A 14502-nucleotide genomic window follows, 5' to 3' on the forward strand; every position below is an offset into this window, starting at 1 on the left:
TATCATCGTTGCCACCACAATGTGCGGACATGCATCTAATATATAATTTAATAAACGATTTGATAGTTTTGATAAATATATTGATTTGATGATGTGTTCGTGTAGTATTTAACCATCTAAAATTCCACAGATATTGAATAAAAATATTTATTTAGCGTACACATTTCATATCTATATCTATACTCCTATATAAAGATTATGCACCTCTCTCAAAATAGAAATAGTTACTCATATGTCATATACGAAATTACTAAATTGCTCCTTAATAAAAACTCACTATGGAAAGAGTTTTATAAATTACCAACTTTGCCCTTAATGAATTAATTTACACCATAAACCCTTATTTTAATTCTTAACATTTTAAGCCCTTATCTTCTAAAACTTTTCACTATCACAATTACATCAACCTACAGCACTTGATACCGCCACCACTACCAACAGTACCATCACCACCACCACTAGACCATCTTCTACACCATAACCGCCGCATTGCGTGGGTACCATGCTCGTATAAAGTAAATGTAAATGTTTTTCTACCATAAATAATGAAATTATGGAACATTGCGAGTTACTTTTGCCATCATTATTGTAATAAAGAATGAATCACTATCATGAACAAAACAAGCTATATAACTTACTAACTTATAAATATCAAATTTCAGAATTGGTTTATTCATGTCAAAAATTTCCAATACCAAGGTGCTAGTGTGTTGTTAGGTATTTCAACCCATTTGTTTGATCTGAGATCAATAACATCACGAACCATAAACCTCACTTACGTGTGGATCTAGTTGTTGGATCGTTGTTAGGTCTCTCAGTCGGTTGAAGTAAAGATCGTTAATTCTCCTTGATTTAGGGCTGCTCGCATCAAGCTGTTTGCCTAGCGTCTTAAAAAGGACGCATACTGTCTCGACGTTTTCTTCCTTGGGGCAAAGTATACTGCTAGTCCCTAAAAGCTCCTGTTTAGTCCAAAATGAATCATCAAAAAAAATAAAAATTCAAGTTTAAGATTATTGTTGAAACATATTCATAAGGATTGATGTAAGTTGGGTAAATTCAATAAGATCACAAACCTGAACAATATGATGAGCAATCTTTTCAGGAATCATTTTCTGCTTAAAAAGCTCACCAATTAACTGAATGTTTCCAAGAGTGCGGATTCTAATCATGTTTATTTTATAGCCATGTTGTTGCACTTGTTCAAAGAGAAGTCATTTGCGTTATAGCCACCCTCAAATTATCGGCACCCTCAAAAGCCTCTTGGCAGTTATTTAAGAGTAGACGCTTGACAGTGACCTCTTTGCCATCAGGTTCATCGGATGGGACTCGGGGGAGCTTTGTATGCAAATCATAAAACAGTTGAGCATACATTGGGCAGAACATGGGCTCAGGAACAGCCTTATCATATATCAACGAAATCACCCCCTGAATTGTATCAAATACCCACATTATTTCTATCATCCTATAAGGGGAAAATAACGAATAAAAGACACAATGGAAAATACAAAAGTTGAAAGATCTAAGTAAACATAAACCTTGAGAATATCAGCTGACGTGATTCCAGAGTCAATGAGTTGACTTGTGGTCTCCAACATATGATCCTTCTCAAAGGGAGTCCCCTTTATTAAATAATTGGATAACTCGTGATAATCCAGCAACATGCCGTAAAAAACTTCTTTTGCAACTAAAAAAACGGCAATTTTCATACTTATAACAAATATAACAGCAGTAAAATTAATTGGATTATGAAAAAGGATTAGTAGGGTAAAGATTGCAATACCTCATTAGATTTTGTTGGATATGTATTGGAAGATAAATTCATGCCAAATGTTGACATTTTCTTTGAAGAGAAGATTTCAACAATTTATTAACTTATTTTGATTAAAAGAAGAATGTGTACGCTGTACGGACTCCGGAGAATGAAAGGGTTTAGGGGGAAAGTGAGGAAGATGGAGAGTTTATAAAGATATGGAGTTTTCTTAAGCGTGCGATTTTTTAAAAGCCACTTGTTTTATAGCTTGGTTCCTAACATTTTTTATTTTATTTTAGTAAGTAATATAAAAGATATTTAATGTAATTAGATTTCGATGAATTACAATAATGGTTTATGCGTTTGTGTTAAATTTAAAACAAACATTTCGACTTGAAATTGACGACTGTTAAGTATTCAATGCATATTATGCTTCATGCAAATTATGCTCATATATGATCGAAAATTTTGCATGTTACAGGTATAATGGGGTTGGGTTAGATTAGGGACTCCTTATTTTAGGGATCATCAGGGACATATAACTTATACATGTGTAAGTCGTGGTGGCGGTGGTCGCCATTGTCGGAGGATCATGATGGTGGTCGGATATGATGGTGGTGGTGGTGGTGATGGTTGTATAACTTACACATGTGTAAGTTGTATTTACGCATGTGTAAGTCGTGGTGACGGTGGTCGCCGTCGCCGGATGATCATGGTGGTGGTCGAAGAAGGTGATGGTGGTGATAGTGGTGGTGGTGGTCAGAGATGATGAAAAATGAATGATTTAAAAGTGTCCCTAATGGTCCCTAAAATAAGTAGTCCTTAATTTAACTTTCCCTGTTTATAATGTTGTTGTTGGTGTTTACATTTATCAAAGAATGTTTTGAAAACGTGTACTATTTATGGATCTCCATTTTCAAATGTAAATTGTACTTTAGTTTAATTTTAAAATAGACTAATTGGTGTTCGCACGTTGCAGCGGTTAAACGGTATGCCAATACTGAAAAATAAGGTATATTTATTGAAAGAGTATTTGTATAGGGATAATATGAGAATATTAAAAAAAAATGCTTAATTACTTAAACCAGTTTACATTACAAGAAAATTTTTGCATGTAATAGTTAAAATATTATGATTGGTGTTTACGTTTTTATCAAAGAAAGTTTTAAGAACGTCGTGTACTCACTCTGTCCCATATTAAGTATCTTATTTTGATTTTTTGAGTCTTTTTCTTCCGACTTTGACCGTAAATATCTTTGTTTATGTTATATAACACTTGACCTAACATATATGAATTAATTGAGCTTTAAATATACTTTTCATTGATATAACATTTATCAACTAATATATAACATAAACAAATATATTTATGGTTAAAGTCGAAAGAAAAAGACAATTAAAATGGGACGGGGGAGTACTATTTATGGATCTCCATTTTCAAATGTAAATTGTACTTTGGTTTAATTCTAAAATAGAATAACTCGTGCAACGGCTAAACGGTTCGTCAATATTGAAAAATAGGGTATATGTATTGAAAGAATATTTGTATAGGGATACTATGAGAATATTGGAAAAAAATGCTTAAACCAGTTTGCATTATAAAGGAGTAATTAAGTATACATATAGATATAGTAAAGGTGTCATGAAAGACGAAGCAAAGATATTGACGAGCGGGATTGATGGGATTATAGAACTTTCACCCAATTTATGTTTGTGTCATACTATCCCTAATCTAGGACCATTTATTTTGTTGGCTCACAAGACAAGCTTAGATACATACAGGCCAACAAAATATAATTGGTAACCCAAACTATGCTTCTCATTTGTAGTCATTAGTTCTTGACCATTTCTCGATCATTGCTTCGGATTTGATTTTGATGTTATTCAATATTGAATAACAAATCGTTGGACCAATAATTGCAGCCTCTGAAGACAGAGATCATGGGCTCAATCCTCATGCCCAACATACATACAGGCCAACAAAATATAATTGGTAACCCAAACTATGCTTCTCATTTGTAGTCAATAGTTCTTGACTATTTCTCGACCATTGCTTCAGATTTGATTTTGATGTTATTTAGTATTGAATACCAATTGGTTGGAATAGTAGTTGCAGCATCTGCCTCTGAAGATAGAGATCATGGGTTCAATCCTCATGCCCAGCAAGACTGTAGGTCCTTTTTTACCTTACGTAAAACCTGAAACAACCTCTCTACCTTTAGTAGGGGTAAGATTGTCTACGTCTCAACCTCCCCATACACCGCCGAAGACGGTATTTGGGACCCAACCTGACGGCATTGCGAGTTACTTTTATTTTTTCAATATGGAATAGCATTAAATAGAAATAGTGAAATACATTAAATAGAAACGCATTATAAAACATTTATGCTTCATACGTAAATCTACTTTGCAGTAATCAACAAAACGATGAAGTTATGAGCATTGTGAGTATACCTTTGAATATTTTTGCTGATTTAACCCGTTTCCGTTTTTTATCATTCTTAAACTAAATGACAACCCAACCCACTCTTATCCAAATTTGGAGGAAACTACAAACTCTAGTTGCCAACCAGAAGAACACCTCATACCCTAATACTTTGAAAAAGACAGTATCACTCTGACAGTATCTGCTTGCTTAACATAGGATATGAAGATATCAGGTGTACATCATAAAAGAATATCTCAAGATGACACGATGCCATAGCTCATTCCAACAGTGTTACAGACCTACCTTTTCATGAAGACTACCGACATCCCAATGACATTGCATGACCTATGATTCTATGAACACCATTTGCACATGGCTCGGATGCTATGACAACTGAAGTGAGTGTCAATGCTTCATTGGTAGAAGTATATTAGAGTTTGGACAGGCGACACATTAACATTCTAATGACTACATATATGTATGCTACTACATGGGCTAAACACAAGGAGTCATAACCAGATTCCCCAACCAACTGAATAAGAATAACTAAGGAATGCGTCATCAACCGAATATGGCCTGCGAGTAGAATATCCCTAAAAAGAAAAGCCAGTCAGGCGTTGGGCACCATTCCTAGCAACCATAAATATATATATATATATATATATGCTCAGAGTTAACTATGAAGTAACAAAAAGCTTTGATAACAATGTAGTCTGTAAACATAACATAACCGAAGAAACTATATAGAGAATAGGGTAGGATGACAAATATAAGCTGGCAATATAGTCTGTAAAGTTTCTTGGACAGAATATAAGTATTTACTATTTACATCATCTCAAATACATATAAGATAACCATATCGAAAACTTAAAAAACATTACTCACATAGTGAACTTACCAGAAAATGTGCGAGAGATCATATAGATATGGCAGGCCATGAAACAAGATGATGCCACACCAAAGGAAGATGAACATGGACGTAAATGCTAACATCAAGTTTTATATAGATATGCCTATCATGGGATGGGATACAAGTACACATCAGCTATATATCAAGATTTTGACAGCTGACAAGCTCGGCAGAACCAGAATCTCGTGAAGCAATCACAGTCCAAATATTATGCTCAGATGTTACTATCGATTCAGATGTTCCAGCTCCAGAAGTAACAACCTCCGAATCATTTTCTTTAACTGCCTGCATTACTGCAATATTATGGTTGGCATCTTTAGTGATGACATGAAGCTTCCCGAGTAAACCTGCGAGTAGATATGGTGACTCTGACTCTGCGAAGTCACGAATAGGTACATCACCTTCAACCACTTTCCAAGAATCAACCTGGTAATCATAAACCTTTATTCTAGCACTTTCCAAAGAGCTAGAGGGGTCTAATGCGTACAGATCACCATCGACAAGGACACTTAATTTAGTTCCGGCTTGCTTAGCAGGCCAACCTTCACCCATGCCTGTAGGCATATCTACCCATGAATTCGTTTCCGGATCATAAACTTCACCGCCAACATCAACAAAAAAAGGCCAGCAATATAAACTCTGAGGAACATATAGTTTTCCTCTATAGGATGTCAATCCAGTTGCAATTGGCTTAAGCAAATCCGCAAGAAAGGCTGTTGGTAACACTTGTGCTTTTGAAAATGGCATGCTAGGCACTTCCGACCACAACCCAGTTTGGGGATCATAAACCTCTGCAGATTGGAGTGGTGTCAAACCACCACGACCCCTACTAACACCACCAACAACATATAACTTCTTGTTTAACACGCCCGTTTTACAATAAGCTCTACCGACACCCATGGGATTTGCTTCACTCCAAGAGTTTGAAACAGGGTCATATTTCCAGACATGGTTCATGGCAGAGGCTTTAGAGAAACCACCCAGCATGTACAGGCAGCCATCAATGGCTGCAATAGCACAACCACAAAACGGGGTTTGATCTGAGCCATCCCTCCTTCCCAGCCATCCCCTGACTGCATCTGCAATTCTGATACTTGATCCCACCATGTTCCACATTCTAGAACCAGATAAGCCTCTTCTAAAATCATCTTCCAAAAGCACATTAGGAATAGGTGGCAATTTTTGCCATTTTCTAGAAATCGGGTCCAATGCGTACCAAAAAAGTCTATCTCCTTGATTCTTGGTCAAAATATAAAGCCATTCCTCTGTCGTCCCGAGTTCTTTCCTGATCTTATAAATTTCAGGACTCACCACTGCAGCTTTCCAGCTGCGTGACACCCCCTTCACATTCAAATAGCACATTCTTGGAAGCCTAGCAAGAATCTCAAGTGATATTTCATCAGGGAGACTGGGAATCAAACGCGGCTTATCATCCCATAAGCTTGATGACGTCTTTTGCCTCTTACAAGATTCACTCTGCGAAACCTGAAAACCCTCTGACTGTCTAGAACTATTTATGCTTAATAAACCACCCATCAATATATGTACCTCAACACCAAGCTAATATCGAACTTATAAGCTGACCTAAAAATGTCAAAGTTGAATACTTAAATCTCACATTCTTGTATTGCTTTGCTTGTTAAAGAAAACTTAAAAACCACAAAATCCATCCAAGTGTCATCAAACTAAAAAGATGCCTGTTAACAAGAAAGATATAACAGTAATACAACTTTTGGCAAAAACGGTATTTCGTTCGACATTTTCCATTGCAAAAACTGGTGATTTTTTTATTTTTTCTGAACTACACAGATCACCCAGAAAGTCCAAAGCCCCATGGAGCGGAGGCCAACATACATTGATATTGATACAAAACACAACTAAAAAATATAGGGGGTTAATTTTCTAAGATAACAAGCCATTTAAAGTTAGCTACAATTACAAATTTATTGTATCTAAAGACCGCGATTAAAGCTTATATCACAAATAATCCCAACTGAAACATTCAAAAAAGTAATTTGTTATTCAAGTCCCAAAAATAAATAAATGTAAATAACTTAGCAAATTTCTACCAAACTATATATATATAATATATATATAACTAAAATAGTTACAATACATCAAGATTCAAACCATATATATTGCAAACATCCAGTATGTGACATAACTATGCTATAAAAATCAAAACCCCCAACTTACAAATAGTATATAAGATACATATATACAGACACACACAGACAGATCTACTAAAATCAGCAACAAAAGTGTATAAAAAAGAATACTGAAAATTATCGGAAGAAAGTCAAAAGTGGAAGGTAAGGAAAAAAAACCAGGTACCTGATATAATCAAGATAATAAAGATGATGATTTTTAAAATAAAAAAATACAAAAATTGAATAGAGAGTGAATATAGAGAGAGACACGTACTGTACATACATATGCTATAGGCTATCTTCAAAATCCAAACATGAGAATTAGTATGAGGATCATCAGTCAGGCTGACATCTGGTGTCCTTGTGTTTGTATCTTTTCACACTACACTCTCTCTCTCTCTCTGTCCCCTTTTTTATAATACCCACCCATTCTTATTTGGAACATTTTGATGTTAAACTTAAAAAAAATGACCAAGGTATTTGTGTAATGCGGTAATGGTGTCGATGAAGGTGGTTTAGTAGTGTTGGTGATGTTGCTATTGGTGGTGGTTGTGGTGACGGTGTCAAATGGTGTAGGTTGATGTAACTGTGATAGTGGAAATTTTTAAAAGATGAGATTTAAAGTGTTAATTATTAAAATAAAGGTTTAGAATGTAAATTAATTCATTAAGGACAAATTTGATATTTTATAAAAAATCTTTCCATAGTAGATGTTTATTAGGGGTTTTAGTAATTTTGTATGTAACTATTGTGTAACAAATCCTAAAATTGGGGGTGGGATAATTTTTATAAAAGCGTACGACCATGGTACCCGCGCAATGCGGCGGTAGCGGTGGGGATAGCGGTCTAGTGATGTCGGAGATGGTATATTGGTGGTGGTGGCGGTATCAAATAGTGTAGGTTGGTGTAATTATAATAGTAGAAATATTTTAAAAGATAAGGGCTTAAAGTGTTAATTATTAAAAATAAGGGTTTAAGGTGTAAATTTATTCACTAGGGCCAAATTTAGTAATTTATAAAAACTCTTTCCATAGTGGGTATTTATTAAGGGTTCTTTAGTACTTTTGTATGTAACATTTGAGTAACACTTTCTATTTGTAAGGGGGGTAAATAATTTTTATAAAGGAGTATAGATTGAGAATTTTTTTACTTTTATTTTTATTTTTTATATTATTATTACTATTATTATTATTGAACTAACATTTTACCTGCGCAATGCGACGACAGTAGTGGTAGCGGTGGTGTGATATTGGCGCCGTTGTGATGGTCGCGGTGGTCGTTGGTAGTGGTGGTGGTGTGACAGTGTGGTTATTATTGTAAAAAATTTTAATGTAAAAGGGGTATGGTAATTATTTTAAGAGTTGATGAGTATAGTTGTAATTTACCCGTATATTATAAAGGGTATTATAGGTATTTTAAGTAAAAAATGTTTAAATTAATGAATAAAGGAGAATAATTAATTATTTATTAAGGGTAGAAACGTAATTTCATATGGGGACATTTTTTAGGAGAGAAAGTGTTAAAAGGTATCAAAAGAGGGTATGATAATTTTTATATGCTAATTATATATATACTAAAATGTAACTTTGACATGTGAGGGCGGAGTACTGTAGCTAAAAGTATACCCCTACATGCTTAAGTTACAAGTACTTATTGAGCAACTTTTTATTGTAGCTATTCGTACACTTTTTCATACATAAGGTACAAGTAAATAAGCTTTAATATATCACTACTGCTCCGTATATAGTAACAACTTACTTGGTGGGCGCAAACAAAAATTCTTCATGAGCAAGGTACAAAACATAAACTTAATATAGTAAAAACTTAGTTGGTGGGCCCTACAAAATATTTCCTACATATTCTTTTAAATGTACATCATACTATAGCTAAAATGTACAATATTTAACGCCTAAAGTATAACTAATACAATAGTGGTTAATTTCACACAAAATATATTATCAACATCTACTAGATTTAATAACAGCATAAAAATACTCACACACTGTTTACCAATATCTGACTGTACAAACACTTTTGCATAAGGTACACACTTATAGGTTGTCGTTTAATTTACACTTATATTATTTCATATTATGGATTAGATTTTAGTGGTTCACAACCAAATTAAATAAAAAAAACCTCTTACATTTATATTTTCTGGGTAATAAACATAGAGAAGTTCAATTGACAAAGCCATATTCCATTTCAAATGATACAACTCATAAATATATTTACGTGCCAACTTATATGTTCACTAATTACTTTTTCTAATAACGTAAATTATGTATTTACTCCCGTTGCGAAGCGCGGGTAAATTTTCTAGGTCGTTCTAAAAAGAGAGTCAATCATCAATCTTTCACGATGGGTGTGAAACAAATTTCATTATGTATATTACACGCATTTCACGATGAGTGTGAGTCAAATTTCATTAAGGGGATATTAGAAAATCATGAGATAATATTTGAAAAGAGAATGAGCTATGCTGTTTGATACAAACAAAGAATACATATAAGAAAAATACAAAAATTTAATTAATAATTAAAATTAACACATATAATATCATTAAAAATAAAAAAAACAATTTTTTTTCTTATTGTCACTTGTTCTCTACAATTAAAATATTCACGTTTTCATTTTTGATTTCATTTTCTAATGCATCTAAACGATAGCAGCTTTTCTCATTTTCTTTCTCTTTTTCCATTGTATCGTACAAACACCCCTATATGCTAAATTAAAAACTTTTATTTGATGTTATTAATATGGAGAAAAAGTGATTAAATAATTTGAGATTGAAGAGCATTAAGAAAAAAATTTAAAGATAACCATGCCTCAATAATTAATATGAAATATAACATTTACTCATTTAGTAATGTTATAAAGACGAATAAATAGAATAAAATGTGTCTTAAATTCTTAATGTGACGGGTCATATTTGACACCGTTATAAAACATTTTGGATTAAAATTTTGGATTAGGATCTAACTATCAACTTTAGCCATTTTATTAAATTCAATGGTCAAGATTAAAATTTGATGTTTAAATTTTGAATATTAGATTTAATCCAATGGTTTAAGTTGATCCAACTCAATCTTAAAATTTTAAGAAGAATATGAAAACATGGTATGAGGTTGTATGCGAAAAGGTAAGAAATCAAAGGATTATAGGCTAAAGTGTAACAGCTTATAATCCTTGGGGCAAAAATTTCAAAAATTCAGAAAGTTAGAAGAGAAATTGTAGAATTTATACTCCTTTATAAAACAAACTTTTCCCCCCCTCTTTAATTTTAAGAACCTAAAATGACATATTTACCCTTCATCTTAATACATCGTTATTTCTATTTTATAAAGTGTGACTAAAATACCCTTAAAAAAAATTCAAACTCTATCTTTCCCTCACGCAGAAACACATAGCAAAAACTCTAACTTAAAATTCGTCCCCCTCCTCCCCCCCCCCCTTTCATATCACACGCAACAATTCATCACGTCTCTGACCGCAATGAAATTACCTTTACGTTAATAACCACACCATCACCGTCGCCGTTACCGCCGCTGCATTGCGCAGACATCAATCTAGTATTTTTTTTTTATATATAAAAATGGTTGCTAAATTGTAAGAAAACAATAAGTTGTAGAACAAACCATTGATGTGTCGTATTGGTTTTCACATAATGTTTGGTTCAGGACAACTTGGTATAACACAATTACACAAAAGATACCAATATCGAAATCGGTACTGATATGATGTATATACATTTAGGAATCTATTTTTGGTTTGTGAGAAAATTCATTTCGATATACGACGGTTTCGGTAAGATTTGATTTTGGTTACTATACACAGATCACCCTAATTACTCAACACTTATATTACAAAATTAGGATGTCGTTGATCCACCAACCCCCTATACCCAGGGGGTTGGTGCATAAAAACAGTTTCATTAAGGTCACCATGTAAAAAGGCATTCTTGACATCCGTAATTTATTGTAACAATGTTTCTGCTGTCTACTTGTCAGATAACCCGGTTCAACATCAACGGACTAAACATATTGAGATTGATATTCACTTTGTTCGGGAAAAAGTTCGCATTGGTCATATTCGGGTTCTTCATGTTCCTTCGGCTTTTCAGTATGCAGATATCTTCACCAAGGGACTGTCTAAACAATTGTTTCAGTCCTTTCGTTCGAGCTTGAGCGTTTGTCCTCCTCCCGCTCAAACTGTGGGGGAGTCTTAGCCGATAATATTTAGAGGATTTCATTATTAGTTTATCATCATTATTATTTGTGGTATTGGTCTTTTGTAATTATAGATAGATTATGTTTCCTTATTTATAGGTAGGGTTAGTTTGTTTTGCTCCTTATTTAAAGGGTTGTTTTGATTGAATAAAGACGACACAAAAAATTCAATACCATTAAAACTTTTATTATGTTTTTGAGTTTTATTCTAGGAAAATGATAATGACAGCCCTTAGGGCTGTCATTAACAACTTATTACATGCTTAAAAACTTGTACATTATATATTAAAAACCACCCCCTGATTTTTCTAACAGCAAAGTACAAATTTTAATGCACCCAATTAGTTTTTACTGACAACCCTAAGGACTGTCACTAACAGAACCCTTTTATTCTAAAAGAAAATAATTGAAATGATAGGATGAGAAGATAAGAGATATAATCGTTCCAAATCATCCAAAATATGGGAGAAATTTTTTTAAAACAAAAACAACGAAATTATTTTTTCAAATCATCTCACTTTATTTTCTTTTCACCATTAAAAAAAAAAACTCAGAAACCTAACTTATACAAAAATCATTTGAAATCTTTTATTTTATTTCCTAAAAAGCTCTTAAGAACACAGTGTTAGGAAAGAAACATTAAAGACATATTTGCCTTCAAACCTTTATTCCTTTAATACATTTTAAAACACTTTTATCAATATTTAGAAGCAAACTTTCTTTATCTTAATTAATGATTTCTTATGATACGTAAATAGAAATTCACGAAACGTGGACTTTAGATATGACATCTCTTTTGTAATCATCGAAAACGACATTTGATAAACATTCAACAGTCCAGAATCGAGATTGGTTAACCCATATTACAGAATGAATCGACGTGGTGAAACCATTTGTCTACGACGACGAAAGAGATATTTATATAGATATAGATATATAGTGATAGATAAAAAAAAATATATATTGATTGATAATTATATAATAAATTGGGTGGGTTAATATATTTGGTTTTACATTCTCATTTTGGGTTGTGTTTCATAGTCCATATGATGAAATGAAGACGATTAAAGAAGCAAAAGAAATAAATAATTCTATAACTTTATTTTTGTTAGTGGAATTACAAAGGTGGTTACACTACATAGCTAGTCGAGTAATTTACTACATTACATAACCTTTTGGTCATAGTTGGTTACACAACATAACCTCTTTTTCATAGTTGGTTACACTCCGGTGCCATTATCCCTAACTTTATTTTTGGTTTAACCGGATGGAAACTTGAAGTAGCCGGTAACTTACATGACATAACGCAAAAAACAAAGGTGGTTACACTTGATAGTTAATCGAGTAGTTGGTTACATTACATAACCTTTTGGTCATAGTTGGTTACACTCCGGTGCCATTATCCCTTTTAAAATTTCTTTAATTACTCTACTCATAAGTCCAGAGGCGGATTTAGAGTATTAGAAGGGATCTACCTAAGTTTCGAAAAAAATTTAGAGGTCATGTGATGATTTTTTCAAGAACCTACATATAAATATGGTTAGGACCTAATTTTGTATATGGAAAAAACATTATGTTCATATGTTGGTCATGTTGCCGGAAATAGAAGGGATAAGAGTTTTCCGGCTGGCTAAGTATGAAAAAGACGATGTTTTTGAAAGGATAATAAAAGGGAAATGATTCTTATACCACATATATTAATTAATCTACCACATGTATGCTTTAATGGTTTGTACAGTATGTTTTAACAATTGTACTGTGTGATAGATTTATCAATATTTATGATAAAAAATCATTTCCCATGATAAAATGAGGTGTGTTGCCAGATTCAAAGTACTAGCTTGTAGTTATTACTACTATATTACTTCTATTGTTAATATTTTTCATTTTAAATCTCAAACTATACAAACCTTTACAAAATAATAATGTCTTTCAAAAATAACACTGGCACCTTTTGTAGTTTCATGAACATATATATTATATATAAAATTTGGGCGTTGTTTATATTTTAGTTAATAACTAGTTTTTTGTCCCCGGGCGTTGCTTCAGGAGACATTACGTAACATGTAAACATGTGAAAAATTATATAAAATGAAATTTTTGTGGCAAAAGTTAAAAGGTGAAAAGTGATGTGATAAAAAGTAAAGAAAAATGAAACTTTGGTGGCTGAAGTTGAAAAAATAAAAATATAAAAATTAAATAAAACAAAACTTTGTGTAAAAAGTAGAAGAAGTAAAAATGATGTGGCAAAAAGTAGAATGACAAAAAATTCGTAAGTTTATGTGATAAAAAGTAAAGAGAATGAAATTTTCGTGACAAAAGTTAGAAAAACAAATGTATAAAAAGTAAATGGGGAAATAACACAAATATTTCGTGCAAGAAATAGAAGAAATAAAAGTTATGTGACAAAAAGTAAAAGTTTAAAAGTTTCTGTGATAAAAAGTAAAAAGAATGAATTTTCGTGACAGAAATTAGAAAAACAAAAGTTTAAAAACTAAATAAAACAAAGCTTTCGTGCCAAAAATAAATAAAATTATATTTATGTGACAAAAAGTTAAAAGTTAGAAATTTCCATCATAAAAAGTAAAAAAAAAATGAAACTTTCGTGGCAATAGTTAGAAAAACATATGTTTAAAAACTAAATAAAAACAAACTTTTGTGCTAAAAGTAAAAGAAATTAAAGTTATGTGACAAAAGTTAAAACGTTAAAGTTATGTGGCAAATATTAAAAAACCTAAAGTTAAAAGGTTAAAGTTAGCTGATAGGGACCATTGTTGTAACAAATTTAACGACAGGGACTATAACTGCAAGAAAAAATTAGCAACCGTTAGCTGATGAGGACCATTGCCGCAACAAATTTAATGATAAGAACTAAAAGTGTTAAAAATGTATAGCGCACGCAAACCAATTCATGCTTTTTAGTATATATAATAATATATAGGAACTTAATCAATAATCAAATTTCATATTTCTTTTTTAACTTAATAAACAAAAATAGCCGCCATTTACATATATTTTATTTAATACATACATAT

General features: G+C 32.4%; 1 protein-coding gene and 1 pseudogene across 2 annotated transcripts; both read right to left on the reverse strand.

Annotated features, from left to right (window-relative positions):
- Positions 1-755: 755 nt before the first annotated feature.
- LOC122601372 lies at positions 756-1706 on the reverse strand (annotated as a pseudogene).
- Positions 1707-4936: 3230 nt separating this feature from the next.
- Positions 4937-7647, reverse strand: LOC122599707 (F-box/kelch-repeat protein At1g22040). Of its 2 annotated transcripts, none has more exons than XM_043772259.1 (2): positions 7522-7647; positions 4937-6672 (listed from the first exon to the last, which is right to left on the reverse strand). In XM_043772259.1, exon 2 carries the CDS (start codon positions 6622-6624, stop codon positions 5224-5226), a length of 1401 nt encoding a protein of 466 aa, XP_043628194.1. In that variant the 5' UTR covers positions 6625-6672; positions 7522-7647; the 3' UTR covers positions 4937-5223. The 2 variants fall into 2 exon arrangements, with proteins under 2 accessions (XP_043628194.1, XP_043628193.1); XM_043772258.1 differs by having other exon boundaries at positions 7513-7647.
- Between the last annotated feature and the right edge of the window lie 6855 nt (positions 7648-14502).

The sequence above is a fragment of the Erigeron canadensis genome, chromosome 5 (genome assembly GCF_010389155.1).
Source record: "Erigeron canadensis isolate Cc75 chromosome 5, C_canadensis_v1, whole genome shotgun sequence".
NCBI lineage: Eukaryota > Viridiplantae > Streptophyta > Magnoliopsida > Asterales > Asteraceae > Erigeron > Erigeron canadensis.

Excerpts from the sequence above, each read along its gene's own strand:
- LOC122599707 (XM_043772259.1), bottom strand. The coding sequence starts at position 6,624 with ATGGGTGGTTTATTAAGCATAAATAGTTCTAGACAGTCAGAGGGTTTT.